This window comes from Petromyzon marinus, chromosome 24, assembly GCF_048934315.1.
Source record: "Petromyzon marinus isolate PM22_M1 ecotype Great Lakes invasive population chromosome 24, UKy_Petmar_22M1.pri1.0, whole genome shotgun sequence".
NCBI classification, from domain to species: Eukaryota; Metazoa; Chordata; class Hyperoartia; order Petromyzontiformes; family Petromyzontidae; genus Petromyzon; species Petromyzon marinus.
In genome coordinates, this window is record NC_133690.1 from 8,104,299 (window position 1) to 8,121,593 (window position 17,295).

The 17,295-nt window shown below is 46.0% G+C and overlaps 1 protein-coding gene across 4 annotated transcripts in view; it reads right to left on the reverse strand.

The window, feature by feature from the left end:
* Positions 1 to 17,295, reverse strand: part of USP47 (ubiquitin specific peptidase 47) — a 91,560-nt gene that overhangs the window by 56,826 nt on the left and 17,439 nt on the right. The window contains exons 2-3 of one of the 4 annotated variants that reach the window (XM_032959847.2): positions 5,802 to 5,870; positions 717 to 908 (exon numbers count right to left, since the gene is read on the reverse strand). In XM_032959847.2, the coding sequence (XP_032815738.2) occupies positions 717 to 908; positions 5,802 to 5,870 (261 nt within the window). Of the gene's footprint in view, positions 1 to 716; positions 909 to 5,801; positions 5,871 to 14,607; positions 15,404 to 17,295 lie in introns of those variants that run through there. The other 3 variants (XM_032959846.2, XM_032959849.2, XM_032959850.2) reach the window with 3 other exon arrangements.

The window sequence follows — 17,295 nt, forward strand, 5'->3', positions numbered from 1 at the left end:
GGTGGACAGTCACTACACGGTGGCGAGTTGCTAACTATCTCGCCTGGTATGAAGGAGGCGGTGGGTTCAATCCCGGCCCTGGCGCCCGTGTATTTGGAGTTGGCATGTTCGACCCACGGTCGCGTGGATTTTTCTCCGGAGCCTCCGGTTTTTCGAACCACATTTGTTGTCCTTTCCCCGCACCTCCGATTAACACGGTTGGCTATGTATGGTGCGAAGTTCAACATACATACATACAAACGTGCCTTTAGAGTATTCGGCAGCTGCTATAACTTTCCACATAAGAACTACAAAGCTCAGTGGGCCTTACCTGGTAAAATAAAAAAGTTTAGTTTAACACATGGGTGGAGTTGTAGCCGAGTGGATGGGGATCTGTGCAGCAAACCTGGCAAGTTCACTTCAGTGGCAATTACCTGAACCGATGCCTGGACCTCCCCAGAAGGTTGAATCAGCCTTCAATGAGTACCTGGTGCATTGTGTATTAAACATAAGCGACGGGAGTGGTGCTGGCCACACTTCCCCCCCCAGTGCACTCGTTAACGGCACTCAGCCCACCCATCCGCACGACTCCACGGGGGGGATTGTCTTCGCTACGTCGCAAGGATGAAAATCCGGCGATGGTTGGTAGGGAGGGCGGGGTGGGTGGGTGGGAAGCCCCGACCCCAGCAGCGGAACAATCGCGGTCCGACGGCGACGCCGAGCGTCGGCAGACTGACCTTTGCATGCTCGTCGTGCTTCCACACGAGCAGGAAGGTGGCGGCCTGGTAGGAAGCCTCCGCGGCCACGTGCGCTTGCAGCTCGCGCAGCGGCGTGGAGGAGGGCAGGTTCACGGTGATGCGCTGCGTGTCGCTGCGGGTCGTGTCCGTCACGATGCACAGCACGCGCGCCTCTTCCGCCGCATTCGCCTTCTGCACGGCAACGCACGGCGTCACACGTGACAACGCGCGGCGGAGCGTTAAACAAGGCGCGCGGGGGGGGGGGGGGAGGGGGGGCACGGTCACGTGGACCAGCGCCACAGGTGCCGACTACATTGATGGCCCCCACCTCAACCCCATTGTGCGTAGTACAACGGTCAGTGGGGAACCACACTCAACAATGTGGTGCTCTCTGCCGTGTTAAAAAGCTCACAACTTGTGGTGCTGTTCAAACATCGGAAAATGTTTGAATAAATTCGATTGAAAGCTTTCGTGACTGCGAGGATTCATCTTCTTTGGTTCTTTCGGTAAAGTCACGTAGAATGAGAATAAAATAATAAATTGAGGGACAAGACTGTCTCGAGGACAACGCTGACCTCCAGACAGTCTCGTCCCTTCACCTGATGAAGGCCGCTTGTGTTGTGGCCGAAACGTCGTGAGAATTTTATTGTGTTATTTTATTTTATCAATTTATTATTTTATTCTCATTCTACGTGACTTTACCGAAAGAAACAAAGAAGATGTTTGAATAAAGTTCACATCTTCACCAGTGGTCAAGCAGCTGCTGGATGAGGGCCTCGCGCAAGCCGCCAACCATCTCTTATGCAAGTTCACATTTAAATTTGAACGGACAAATCCAACCTTAGATGTGTAGACGTGACGCATGTAATAATTTGTATATTAATATAAATTATTACGCTCACGGCACTTGCAGCGAATTGTGCACGTAATAAGCTTTGATTTACGCAAATTTAGCATTTACCCTGAAGGAACAAACGACAGTGTATAACGGTGACAGACCAACACCTTCCCCTGCCCCAAAGGTGATAAGTCATCAGCTTGTGAGAAAGGTGGCAAATTGTTAAACACAATTACATAATGGTACAGCAAAATAAACCTTTGGCAGAGGATGCAAAAACGAAGCTTCAGGCATTGTCAATCGGTACAGTAAGGCCTCTTTGAAAAAAAACAGGAGGAATATGATGATCATGTACGAGCTGTTAACATGTCTGTGTTCAATCTCCGTTAAGCATATTTGCATACGCGCAAGCAAACAAGCCACATTAAAGCTGCTCACTGTTAAAAGCCAAGCACTTGCGATAACACAAGTAATTCCTTCATCATTCAATTGAATGCTTTCGCAACAATACAAGAAAAACACTTATAAAAGTAAAGATTAACAATGTTAACAACTAGACTAACTAAAGTGTAGACAGCACAATAAATGTATGTGTATTAATTCAGGGCGTGTCGATGACCACTGTATTGATACCCACATCTACAAAGCAAATTCAATGTGTATTAATTACAATATAAAAATGATGTTGAACTGTTATTATTATGCTTGTTTACCCTGGCAAGCCACACCGAGTCCAGGAGGGTCCTGCCAAGCATTTCTTACTCTGTGTCATTCCAATTGAGCAATTTTCAGATAATTTGTCAGCAGTGGAATGTTTGGCCAATGCCAGTTACATTGTGCGATTTTTTTTATCTATGGGAGGAAACCAGAGAATTTCAAAGAAACCCGCGCAGAACACGGGGGGAGAGAAAGAACACAAACTCCACACAGAAAGGTGCCCAAGTCAAAAATCGAACCTAGGCCCTTTTCTGCGAGGAACGAGTGTTGGCACTGCCCCACCCTGAGCGCCCCGTATACACACTTGCTTCCTGTGCAACATTTTAAACCTGCACCAATGTGTCCTGCATGCTATCTAGCACAGTGGTTGTCAGGCTTCTAAGAACTGCTATTCACATACGCTGCATTACACTTTCCGTACACCAAGACTTCAAAGTATCCAAAAGAAATTATTAAAGTGGCCAATATGTAAAGGCGAGACACAATGCGTGAAATGTGATAAACAAATACACTGGACATGCTTCAATCAGCTGATTAAGATGGGATCCATACCAAATCAAATCACGTTGGGGATCTAATTCAAGGTCAGTCCAATCGCCCCATCTGAACCTATTACATGATGAATATTGTAAATGACTGAGTCATTAAAGGGACCCTTCGTGCAACCTTCAAACAAATGTATCCAAAAGAAAGGGACACTGCCAATCTAATCAAGGTAAAGCTTCCCCTTACCCACCATGATGTGAGGGGATGGGGCCATGGGTAAGCCATTTTAGAGATACGAGTCATAAACATTAATAAAGTTTCTTACATGTATATTTTTGTGATTGTTTGATTCAGTTTCATTTTTATTGTTGCACATACTTGTATTGTAGACTAATTTGTAGACTTTAGTGTATGTGTGTGTATATACTGTATCGTAGACTGCAGTGTATTGACTAACTTATTTGACAGATTTCAAATTGTCTCTAGTCAATAATACATCCTCTGACAGGAACCCATTCTGAAGGGAGCTGCTCAGGACTCTGTGCCTGGCCCTATTCTGTTTTCTCTGTACGTCAACAACCTCGGCATCTCCGATCTGCACTCTGACACGAACCTTTTTTGCTGATGACGCAGCCCTGATGGCCCTCTGGAAATTCCAGGACTCAAATAATATCCAACTTCAACTCAATCCAATAAAAATACCAAAGTGATGTTATCCTACGGCTGTTCTCCGAAAAAAACCTGTCTCACCACCAACGTATATTGTGGCTTTAGACTCGCACCTTATTGAGCAGATCGAGAACTTTAAACATCTAGGTGTTATCTTGGACTCAAAACCGTTTTTTTCAAAATGCACGTTGACGACATGGCCAAAAAGATGCTAAAAAAACGAATTGGATTCCTGTACAGAAACAAACGCTGTATTCCACCTCGACTCTTTATGAACAGGGTTAAAGCCACCATTGCTTGCCCACATTTGATTGTTGTGACAACCCTCTACCGCCTAGCTCCTGAATCCACCTTAAAACGTTTCATTCCATTCTACCACTCCACTCTCCGTTGTGCCCTTGACGCCTCTTGTAGAAGTCTTCATCGCAACCTGCACATTAACTCAATTCTGTCCCCCTTGGATATCTGGAGAGACCATCACTATGCTGTCTTCATCCTAAAGGGTCCTCTTAAACGAATTTGCCAATTACGTAAAAGACAATTTCGCTCCTTCTAACTCCCTCCTGTAGCCTCAGAAGTGCCTCGCTAGTCCGACTAAACATTCAATCTGCTAACACTTCGTTTGGTAAAAAGTTCCTGCGTTGCTGCTCCACGTTTTGCTGCTCATCTAGAGCTTGGTTCCAGCTCTTCACCCCCCCTCTCTTTATATCCCCTCACTTATCCCGATGCCTCTTGCTTTCATTATATAATTGCACTGCATTTTGTTGTACTTTTGAGTTTCGTTTAAAATGGTCAAATACCTCGTTTGTTAGGTGTGCATTATTCCTCAAGGAGCCTGTTCTTGTTCTCTGCCATATTTAATGTTTTTGTCTTTTGTTTTTCTTGTCGCTGTGCACACGCAACACAGATCTACCTTGTAATATAGCCAGACGACTGGCTGAACAGGATCATCCGGATAACAATTCAGTCAACCCTAAACTACCTTGCCCACGTTGCACTCTAGCGTCCGTCTGCAATGTGTCACACACTCGTTCCTCAAGGTGAGATCACCACAAAAAACGCTTGGCACATACGCATTGTTTCTTTGCAGTGCTCTTGCCAATAATATCTCGGAATTCAGCGGCATTTGATCGACTACTGATGAGACCCAGAAGGTCGAAACCCAGTCCAATCTGCTTTCTTGAACAGTTGCTGCTTGATGAGCTTGGTCTGAAAAGCCAACAGGCTGCAGGGTTAAAAGTTTGTATTTACGTGCAGAGAAACAGAAAGGAGCTCCGCTTATATTCGCTTTTATATAAAAAAAAAAAAAACAATCACCTTGCATTTTGAAATTTTAGTAAACCAAGATGCAACCCAAACAAAAAAAAGTGCCAAATTGCAGGTGGGGTACGAAAGCTGTGTATCAGTCATGAAAAATAAAGAGAATTTACATTTTCAGCCTAGTGACTTTTCGGCAAAGACAGCGTAAGTGGTGAGGTCACCCCCAACTTGGAGGCCCCTCTCTACTCGGAGAGAGGGCTTCTCCGTGCTGGACACGCAGCTCAACAATGTCCGTCTCTGGAGCTCGGCACAAAGGGGGGGATTTAAAAAATGTGATGGTGGCACTTCACCCTGCAGCAATAATTTAAAGGCAGAATGTCAGATTTCGAATTTACTGTAGGTGCTACGCTCTTGTTTCAACACCCATGTGTTTGACGATTTACCGGACTGATGCAGTCTGTAGACCGGCGTTCCGTTCGAACGCCGCCGCCGGTCTACAAGCAGGCTCATATTGCCACATTGCAGTGAATAATAAAACAGGACCCATTTGTGTGTGTTTTTTTTAAGTTTATCCTTCCACTGAGAATGTAGTTTGCATAAAAACAAAGATTGCCAAAGAACTTTGACTTCATCCAAAACTTTTGACACTCCTTGATGTAGACACAGCTCTGTATTACAAATGTAATGCTTGCACAGTGATGGCACGAGGTTAGTAAAACAAAGCATTTCCACATGCAATCGGCTGCCACCCTTCCAACCAGGCACACATCAACACAGCCCCTTGTCCACTGCCACTAACACCCAGCAGCGCAGGCACGCACACGGGGGGGGCAAAAGCAGCCACCCCCAGCAGGCTTGGCTACACCCGGGGGCTGGCAACCTGCGGCTCTCGAGCCACATGCGGTGGCTGCTGTATACCTGGCCATGTTTGTGTTCATGTACAAGCAGCTCCACGTGTGATTCGGCTCTCGAACGATTTTGGTCAAAGACAAAAGACAAAAAAATGGCCCTTCTTCTTTGATACGTTGCCAACCCCTGGTCTACACAATCCCAATTTAGCACTGCACAAAAGAAAAGAAGCATGCAATGCACTGGGAGCCAGACGCGGTGCGCACTTCCGCCTTGTGAGACAGCTTCCTCTTCAGCTCTTCCAGCAAGATCTGCTTGCAGCCCCAGCTGGCAGCCTGAGCAAACGAGACCAGACGGTGAACTCTGAACCCCGCGTTTCCACCTCTCGTCATATTCGGACCGGAGCTGGACCGGAGCCGGGCCGGAGTCTGACTCAAGTGACAATCATGCCGATTCCGACGAATCCACAGTGGCGAGATGTTAGCTACCTCGCCTGGTATAGAGGTCGTGGGTTCGATCCCGACTCTGACAATGCCTGTATATTTGGAGTTTGCGCATCTCTCTCTCTCCCCACGGTCGCGTGGATTTTTCTCCCAGTCCTCCGGTTTGCTCCTCCACTTGCGTTTCGAGTATTTGGCTAATATACATGTCTAAGTGATGATAAGCTACTTAATTGTGCTACTATATGTGGCCAGGTCGCTTCTGAGAAAGAGCTAAAAAGCTCAGTGGGCCTTACTTGGTAAAATAAATAGTTTAGTTTAGTATTCGGACTGGACTTGGGCTGGAGCCTGACCAAAGTAAGAAACAAGCCGAGTTCCAATCATTCGTGCTCCCATAGCATACTCCATTATTTAACCAGGAGAGCGATGACGAAGCACAGGCCCACTGAGACAACCAATGCATTGCCTCTTTGCAAGGGTGACCTCAGAATCAGAATCTTGATTTATACTGGAGGAATCCGATGAGCTATGAAGATCTTTTTCACAGATGTCCAGTAGACTTCGGATGGGCGACCCAAGAATCAAGTTATTTGATTCCATCTATCCCTCAACTCTCCATTCTGCCACCCTATGCTGCCCATGTTTGGGAAGCGATCTTTAAACAAAGTCGAATGTAAGTGTATGTCAGGTTTAGCTATTTAAAGTTTAAAGCTAAATGTTGAACTAAATTATCACAGACATTATACTCACCTAGGGCTGTGTCCAATCAGGCTCTCCGACGTCAGTTTAATTATACGTTTGTGAGAAATAAAAAAAACTTTTAAATCACAGATTGTATATTACAAAGTATGCGAATTACTTCACAGTGATGTCACTTTAATGCAATGACAAATTTGACCTTGGTAAATATATTTTTTAACGAGTCCTTCAACATATATAAAAACTATTGTTGATGTTAAAAAATAATACTTTTGGCTGTGCCAGGATGGAGGAGTAAAAGTTAGTTTGCAGGCATGGGCAACGCAATGGGACCCAGAGGTCAGAGACAAAGGGAAAGCCCAAAGGTCAGACGGTGGGATTTGGGGATGCCACCGCAGCAAGATGATAACTACCTCGCCTTGTATACAGGAGGTCGTGGGTTTAATCCCAAACCTGACGCCTGTTGTATATTTGGAGTATGCACGTTCTCCCCGTGGTAGCGTCGATTTTCCTCCAGGCCCTCCGGTTTTCCCCTCCACATTAAGAATCTACGTCCGTTTAGAGTATTTGGCTGCTACAGATTTCCACTCGACAAGCCACTTCGTTGAGCTGTCATTTGTGATAGCCAGGAAGCTTCTTAAAAAAAACCTACATAGCGACGTGGGCCTTACCTAGTTAAAAAAAAAATTGTTCATAGTTTTAGTCAATAAGTGCAGGCTTTGGGCACACGCGCAGGCCTTGGTGGCCACATGTTAACTGCACAACAGAATCCGTAGCAAGGAGGGAGCAGTGAGGAGGTGCGACGATGGCATTAGTGTCGCCACCAGTTGTTGATCTCTCAATGGTTTTCATCACCATTACGAGCGCAACTGCTTTTACCTGCCACTTCCACAAAATCCTCGTGAAATGCCACGTGGCAGACACTATCCGCAACTGCCGTCGCAGGCATTCGAATAGATAGCAATCCAGACGAGCAATAAGCAATCGATTCATCGTCTTAATCTTGGGGGAGTGGCCGAGTCACGAAGACGTCCGAGCGCTGGAGCTGGCATTTATCAAGATCCTGTGAATCAGAATCGTGACAACCGCCCATGCTTACACTCGGTTTCCAAATATTGAGCTGACGGTGTCAGCCCGGTCACCGATGACCACACACACACACAAAACCATCACGTTAAATTGGGCAGAATGCCACAGCTCCGCAAGTAAAAATAAAAAAAATCGTTATCACTGTCATACAATGAACAGTGCTGCCCCTCGTATGCATAATGTCACTTGAGATTCCAAAAGCAGTTTGTGGACTCTCTAAGACAGCGCACGATTTACTTCTCTGGGAGAGCTGTGAATGGATTCCTCGTCTCGCGACATGATGCCGACAGAATAATCAGGATAACATTTGGGAAGGCAAAAGTAAATAGTCAACGCTCACGAGCTCTGCTTCGAATTACTCGTGTAAGAATCTATTATTTACAATTCATGCACGTTAATATCATTATTATTATTTTTTTACATAGTGTCATTCATGCAAAAATGCATCTTCGATTAGCGCGGTTGGCTACGTACGGTGCGAAAGAAATTCAACAAACATATATCTCACAATGCCGTGCAAGAAAAAAAAACAATAAAAAATAATATTGTACGTCGCAAGAACACGTAGCAACACCCAAACCAAGGTCAACTCAACGAACGGCCGACGGAAACAATACGGGCTTGAAATGGGACTTCGACAGTGGAAGGAACTTAAGTTGCCGAACATGGAGCAGGAGTGCGTTACACACCGTCGTGGGAGCCGCAGATGGGAAGGCGCGCCCACCCACCCACTCAGTATGGGGTTGCTGAATGAGCAACCCCATACTGAATGAACAACACACCTCACTTGAGTTGGCGGTCGACGTTCAAAGCGGTGGACTGCGACACTCAAAGAAATGGAGCCTCCCCCGTGGTCGCCGCCACCCCCCCCCCACCCCTGCGTGGATCAAACAAATGACTGGAGACGCTGGTGTACAGCAGCAAGAGCAGTTCATGCGAATGCTGTTACAAGAGGTCACGCAACGTTTGGCTTAACGGTCCTTCTATGACTAAAGCGTGATGAACGAATGAATACTAGATGAACAAAGTACCCTGCGTGGGGTGTAGGCTGCAATGAGGGGAGATAGATAGGCTGGGGCAAGTCCACTCAAAACGTGTGTACGCCATCAGTGCAATCTTAAACCTGATTCGAAAAACCGATGGGGAGCCAATCATGGGAATAGAGAATGGGGGGGGGGGGTGAGATGTTCACGTTTGGGAGACCATGTGAATGAGAATTTGGGAGACCATGTGAACGAGAACTGCAGTCATCCAGGGTGGAGGTTAAAAAGCCACGAATGAGTGTTTCAGCAGCAGCTTAAGTTATCAGAATATGTATTTATACTGGAAGAATCCGATGAGCCATAAAGCACCTTTTCACAGATGTTCAGTTGAACGTTACAACAACAAATTCGTAACAAAGTTAACAAAGTTACGAATCGGGATATCCTACAAAGATGAAAGAGAACAGTTTAACACAGAGGTGAGATATGGCGAGAGAAAAAGACAGCTCCCGAACATAAAATGACACCAACATTGACAGCACTCATGCGAGAGTTGAACAAATTAACGGCTTGTGGGACAAATTTTAATCGACGACGCAATTTTGCGATGCCATTTGGTCCATGGAAACCCCGCTGGCAAACAAGCTAGTGGGCCAATGCGTGGTCTTCTGGAGTGGACACTGCCTGATATTGGCAGCAGGGCAAACTACATTCGTGCACGAACACTTATTTATTTGTTTACAAACACTTGTTTATAGACATTTGTTTACTCGCCGAGGGCCGGGCTTAGTGCGGACTCGCTCATTATTGGAGGCTCACGCGCGCGTTGCCAAGCCATGCCCACAATTACAATGTAATTGGCTGATTTGTTTTTGTTTTGTTTTAAACTGTGACCAGCCTGGTGATGTGTTAATTAAAGCACTGTTGGCTGCAGAAGGTTATGTATGAGGGTAACTGCAATGGAGGGCGAATGGAGGTGCAGTCGTGATAATAATACTAACGCTACATTGCTTTCCATCAGCAGAAAAAAAATGTGAATTCAAGGATCAAGTAACAAGAAATTGCAAATGGCAAATGCGCACATAAACAACAGCTTGACTTCAAACATAGCTGACCGTAGCCAATACAACGATCCGTATTTGTCTGTGGGTTAGGTCACGTAGTCGATCAATGCCTACATTCTCGTCAGTGACAATTACCGCGGCCGAACCCAAAAACAAATCTGGTTCAACAACAATCCACATTTACACAGCGCTAATAATGCGCAGAAATGAAAACACAAAACGGGAGGTAAGAAGGGGACGGAGCGAGCAAAGGGAAGGGACGGTGAGGCGGTGGGGGACGGGGGTGGAAATAAAATTATTTACAAGTGACTTGAAAGCAGTAGGAGAGCGGGCATCACGGGGAGTTCCACAGGGAGGAGGGCACAGCGGCTCAAAGAGCGGCCACCATTGATGGAGCAGCGGGTCAATGGGAGCCTTAACATACAGATAGAGACGTAGGCTTGTGTTGACCACACAGCGTGATAGGTTTGTGCGTGCGGAGAGGCAACGCAGTGGCCGTTATAAAATCGAAGGGGACACGCGCCTCTAACTCTGGTCATCCTCGCAGCAGCGGCTTTTCGCTACCCATCGAACAAAGACGGTCACCGCATCACACGGCGCTTCCGAATGCGCTTTTCCGGCCGTCTGGATTGCTCTTCCTCCCGATATTAGGAAGACTACTGGAGCTACGCACTTTTAAATCATCAGGATTGAAAACTAAATTCTTTACAACTTGCTTTTTGTGTTTAGTTTGTTGTCCTTCCCCCCAACACCACTGATTAGCACGTTTGGCTACGTACGGTGCATAAGAAGTTCAACATACACAGATACACACGACAGACAGAGCGCCGTGGTTTCTTGTTTTCATTTTCAGCAGACGGCGGCGACCGCGACGGGCATATCTACTCCCACATGGGCGCCGACGCCAGCAAATAAAACAACAAGGATTTAAAAGTCACAAGCAATTAGAGGCATTGAATGCTATCGAAAAAAATAAAAGAGTCATTTAAATTTACGCAAACGCAGCACAGTCCAACGCCGCATATCCAACTCTCTGGGGGGAGTGAGGTACAGGTGGAAGTGTGAAAAGATAGGATCTGTGAACATCTATAGAAAATGAGTTCATCCGTGCACAAATACTGTAGGTTACTGGACAAAACTAAATTGCAAACTGCTTTAAACGTAGAAATATTCTTTCGAAGGTGAGCGTATATACTGCGAGATTAACACCGCATGGCTACGTGTGAGAAGGTCAGATTTGTGAACATCTGTTCAAAAGGAGAGTTATACCAAATACATACTGCCCTGGCGTGGGCAGCATGTGCATCGAGGCAAATGCGTGACGGGGTCAGATACGCGATGCTGTACTACAGTAACACGCGTGCAATGTTAAATATGTGTCAGTGGTGTATGCACACCGGGTTAGTCGCGCCGTGAGATTAGATTGCCAGCCGGGTGTTTTTCGACTTTCAAGCGGAAGATTGCAAGTTCAAATCCTGGTCAGAGTTAAACTCGGGCTATTATTCTTCTGCGCTGATTAGGGCGAGCATCACTCGTATTATCCACGTGGGTTTGTGCAAATCAGAAGTGGTTTACGTAAGAACTGCCCCCCCCCCGCTTCGTGGAATATAACCTTTGGCTCACGGCCATCAGTGGAGATGAGTGATGCTCATTTGAGCAGGAAAACATTCTTGAATCAACTTGAATTATCATTGAGGAAGTACAGTGCGTCCATCTTCCAGAGCTTTCATCAGACGGCGTTTGTGTTTAACTTTGATGCTTAAAAATAACAATGCGCACAAAACATTTTCGGTAGCAACATCCTACCGAAAACAAAATGTATTCCATTGCACAAGGCATCAGCAAGCTTCCTGGCTGATACTTGGGAATTGCAATCTGCCTGTCGAAAGTCTGTAGATTTGTGTGTAATCTTGTCCTGACATGTCTCACTAGTGAGTGATTTATGAATTAACAAGCCCTGCGTGATGGCGACTATCCACACTCCACCTCCTCAACAGTGCCTCTTTTGTTGCCACAACTTACTGCGAAAGGTGATTTAGAGTAGAACTATTGTTTATCCACAATTATGAGAATTAGCGGATAAGGGGATTTCCCCCTTGAATTTCAGTTGAAAATGCGTGGGTAAAACTTGCTCCGTTTGTGGACGAGACGTCAGCATCCCACCATACGAGTTACGTCGGCGAAGAAAAGCTGATAAGAATTGTCATCTAAGCCAGCCAACGCTCGTTAGGCTATTGTGGCTTACAAACAGAAGATTGCAGGTTCAAATTGCAATCAGGGTCAACTCCAACCCCCCATAACCCTGTCAACCCATACGGTTTACCCCGTATTCTTGTACAGGGTCTGAGAAATAAACGTATGAATAATGAACATCAATAGTTTAACCAATTGTCCATTTTGTGAGGTTATCTTAACTGGCTAGTAACTGCAGGCGAACTAAAGCAACTTCATTTTGTGAGTTATCCTAACTGGCTAGTAACTGCAGGCGAACTAAAACAACTTCATTTTGTGAGTTATCCTAACTGGCTAGTAACTGCAGGCGAACTAAAACAACTACATTTTGTGAGTTATCCTAACTGGCTAGTAACTGCAAGTGAATTAAAACTTCAACGAACGCTCTGCACGCGTGACGTCATTTGTTCACGCTCGCCGCTTCTTCTGAGAGACCACATTGTGTACGACCAACGAGCTTAGAAAGGTCTTCAATATCGTTCTAAGTTTACCATATGGGTTTACATTTCATCGTAGTTATTTTATATTGGCAGATTCGTGCGTGATTATTCACCAATGGCTCTCGCGTATGATATAATTTAACACATTTATAAATCGCCCCGCGTACCCCCGGTTGAGAACCACTGGTGTAGAGGACCCTGACAACTCTTAAACCCCAAAAAACACGTTACTTGTACACACAGGACCTGCCAAGGCTGTGTTTCTCAGCTGCCCAATAGTTTGAAGCTTCGTAACGGAGGAAGAAAAAACCCCTTTAAAGTGACTCCCAGGAGAGTTGCCATGACTTTGAATGCATCATTGCAATGGCATCACTACGGGCAACGTCAATACTCCAAGATGACACTCAAGAAGTAGATTTTTCCTGATTACTATTCTTCCAACCGGTGCGGGACAACCCCAAAGCACACGGCCCCGTTGAGAGTGAGGTTTACTGCCGCTCACAGAGGACCGCGATCTTAACACCGCGATTTCCAGTCCCTTGGCCCACAGCCATAACTTATCACGGGTTACTTTGTTTAACATTTAAATTGACGTAGGGCCCGAGAGGCAAGGCTGCAAAAAGGTGCGCTGGCTTACACGTTGATCAGTCAGTGCCCGTGAGCAGAATGTACTGCAGCTCATGTATGCATGTTGAACTTAAATTTTGATTTAAAGCTTTCGCACCTTCACGCAGGCCAACCGTGCCGATCGGAGGCACGGGAATGTGAGCAGCACTTGTGCATTAAGAGCATTCCGCAAGCCCATTTGTACTGCGTCGCATATATCTGACTCGCTAGGGTATCGGAGAAAATGTGGGAAGGTCGAATATGCGAACGTCGATCGAGAATGAACGTTACCACCACTGTGCAAACAGGTTAGCGGGGACAAATATAAAAACACAATGTGCTTGAAATGTGGACCAACGCTTTGTTGTATTTCAGCAGTAAGTGAATTCTCACGCGACTTGAACACATTACCGGACAGGAGAAATGTCGCATTTGTGACCGCTATGAAAAAATAAAAGTTACGCCGTGCCAAAAAACCACCGCGTGTTGGGTGTGCGGTTAATTGGTCAGGGCGCATGTGTCACTTCGGATATGCGAGAGTCCTACTGCAAGGTGAGGTCACAGGGTACTCCGAGTAAGTTTACGGTCATCTCAGCGAACATCAAAATCGGGGTTCAACCGAGTGAGAGGTGACACCTATCAAAAACGGTGGCCCTGAGCCAGTGGAGGAAATTCCACGCTCCCATGCTGGGGCCCAGTCCGTTCATGGACGGCAGGGGAGGAGGGGCAAACACTGTTTTGGCTTCCAGCAACTTCGTACGGGTTTTATTGACGCAATTTTTGTTTTATCTAGGAATGTGTAGAGCGAAGCCAACTACTTGACCGCGATTTGAACTCGTAACCTTGAGACTTTCGTGCTCTAACCACTGCAGACCACCCAACCGAATCCACCTCGTAAAGATCATCATCGGAAACATCTCTCACCATCTCCTAAGTTCCAGCGTCTTCGAGTGGGAATCCCCATGGCGATTTATTCAGCTGAATTTATTCGTTTTAATTTGTCGCGATTAAAAAAAAAACTATTTCGTTTTGCTTACCGTAAATGCTGATAAGCGAGATTGTACAGCTAGGGTCACTAACAACAACTTGGCAAAGTGCACAGCAAACCGCCCACACGCAGTCACCGGCGGCCAGTTTATCAAACATGAACGAGGAACAGAACATCAGGAGCTCAAGTTAATGTGTTTTGATCGCGACTCGGTGCGTTCCACATTGCCCATCTCCACTTTAGTCCCTTAGGACAGTTTCGGGAAATTCTAATTTTTTTTTTACGGCATAAGCCAGTCCCACTCCAAAGAACAGCTGCCATTAACTTCCCACAACGCAGCACTTATTTTATCAACAGTAGAAGTCTGAAGCGATGATGAGTCAACTACTCCGTCCCGAAATTGAACGCGGGACCTTTTTTTTTGGCAACCGGTGACAATAACACAGCATCCAGTACTTTACATTAATGCTGTAAATACACAGCAGCACACGCTTCGGAAACGGTGAAATTACTTGACGACGAAGAGCTTACCTTAGAGTGAAGTCTCTTGCTGAGTCTGCTCACCCTGACCACAGTAAGTATGGTCTTGTAAACAGAGAGGTGTCTCTTATTCAGCTGGCTCCGCCAGCGGTCCATTGAGGTCTGCATGACCACAGATGCTCAGCGACGGCCATGGCCCACGGCTACGGTACGACGAGCACCCCCAATTGCCCGGGCCAAGCGTACACACGGCACCATTAAACTTAGCGACGCGACAGCCCCATTAATAATACAGCAAAGGATCGCAACACCATCGACAGCTTGAATGGCTGGCAAGTTAGGTTTTATATATTTTTTTAAAAACCCAGACTGGCCTACATTACACAACTCCTCTTCGTACGAGCGCAGAAAGGACCTCAAGCTGTGTGGCACCGGCTAAGCATGATAGAAAAAGACGCCTTCGGTAGCCGTGAATGCTATAGTCCACATCGGGGCACTTCCTGCTTTCCTTTCAATATCGACGCAAGCGATTTATCGGCACGACGCAGAGAAACTTCCTGGACGCGTTCACTGTCAGGCTGCGTGGGGGGGGGGTGGGGGGGGACAACGACTCACACGAGAGCGGGGCACCACTAAAATAACCTCAGGGGCGATAAACTAAAAAAACGCGTTCAAGCTGTGCACACCGACGCGGAAAGCGTTAGGGAACGAGGTAACGCGCCCAAAACTAAAACATTTGGGGCTCGTTCAACTCCCGTGTCGACGACGCAACGCCATGCAATCGGCGCTGTGGATTCGTCTTCCACCTGTAACAGACCTCCCCGCTCGAGGGCTAAATGCAAATGCGTTCTCGTCAAAGGTATGCAAGGCAGGTACAACGAGTCTCCTCCTCCTCCTCCTCTTCTCTCTCTCTCTACCCCTCGACAAGGCCTCCCTTCTCAAGCATTCCCCCACCCACCACCCACCCCATACAACTAGGAGCCCGATTGCCGGCATCGTGAAACGTAGCAGCGTCTCACGGCAGAAAAAAACAAATGTACGAGAGTGGGGGAGGATGCGATGTTGCGGTGGAAAAAAAATCCCACGACTAACCACGGGGAGATTTAGGGAGGTGTGAAAAGAGACGGGGGGGAGAAGGCTCGAATGCGAGGTAACTTCGAGGTTAGTATGTTCTCCCCCTTTTCTGCACTGTTTTCCGCCAAGTCATCCGGTTTACCCTCCAACAACTTAAAAAAAAAACAATGTAGCTGGTACAAGTCAAATATCCCAAATGTTAATACGTGACAATGCCATTAAAAATGACTCAATTGGGATTGCGCACAGCAACATCGCCTCCCCCCTACTATAAAAAGGAAAACTTGGCAGGACCCTCCATAAGAAGTATTTTGTGACTCTGTGGCCGCTTTCCCGGGTAAACAAGGCTAATGAATACTGATAATGATGACGATAAATACACCGGGCAATTCCCCCCGGAGGAAGGATGAGAAAATGAAAGTCTTGAGGAAGGACTTGAACAGGGAGATCGAGTGATGTAACTTGAAAAAATTGGAGGGGTGGCTTTTTGGGAAAGCAAGAGAAGTGGCGACCACCGCCTCCGGTTGCCCCGCACGCCGCGACAGCCGCTGGATGGGACTGCACGGGCAGAAGGGTGAAAGGGAATCGAGGGGGGAATTGATCGTGTAAATATAAATGTGCCGTTAACTCCACCACCACCACCACCACCCGACACAGCCAATAAGTAAGGGTTGTCACGTGAGTGACAAATGTCAATTAGCTGTTACTTCAGCGCATCGGTTTAATGCCGAGTAAACCCACAATGTTTACAATTGAGTACGACGTTTCGCTGGCGAGTACAACCAGTTTCATTAGGTGGTTTGCCAGAATTATGAGGAAGTCTTCCCGCTTCGGGTCTTAAATAGAACAAGATTGTGTCATATTCTTGGTTCTTTCGGTAAAGTCACGTAGAATGGAAATAAAATAATAAAAATAAAACAATAAAATAAAACAGAAGAATTTAGCATTGAAGTAGCTGTGTTAATGTGTTGGATTAGCAGGGTGTTAAAGTCAGAAATTAGCATGTAACTGGGAGATTAGCATGTAACTGGTCACGGAAGTAGCTATGTTAAAGTCAAAGTTTACATATCAACAGAGGCATTTAGTATATTGACGCAAAAGAACTGCAACTACCCAACTATCACACAATAAGCCGATGTGAAAGAACTAAGTATAAACTACATCAATATCTGCCACGGCTGAGGTGTTCGTCCTACCATGTTTCAAGTCTGCTTTATGTTCACGGATGCAGTCCGAGATATACTCTGACTTTAACATAGCTACTTCCGGGGACCAGTTACATGCTAATCCCTCACACTAACATAATGCTAATCTCCCAGTTACATGCTAATTTCTGACGTTAACACCCTGCTAATCCAACACATTAACACGGCTACTTCAATGCTAAATTCTTCTGTTTTATTTTATTATGTTTTTTTATTCTTTTTTTTCATTCTACGTGACTTTACCGAAAGAACCAAGAAGATGAATCCCTGCAGTCACGAAAGCTTTAAATCGAAAGATTGTGTCATTTATATTAACGCAATCTAACACGAAAACCTTGATTATGAATAATATCGGTGGCGAAAGCCGACGTGTTAAAGTGAGTCCAAAGTCATCATTATTATTATTATTATTCCGCTTGATAACTCGGAAAAAGCCTCCGTCTCAGGACCTTTTAAGGAG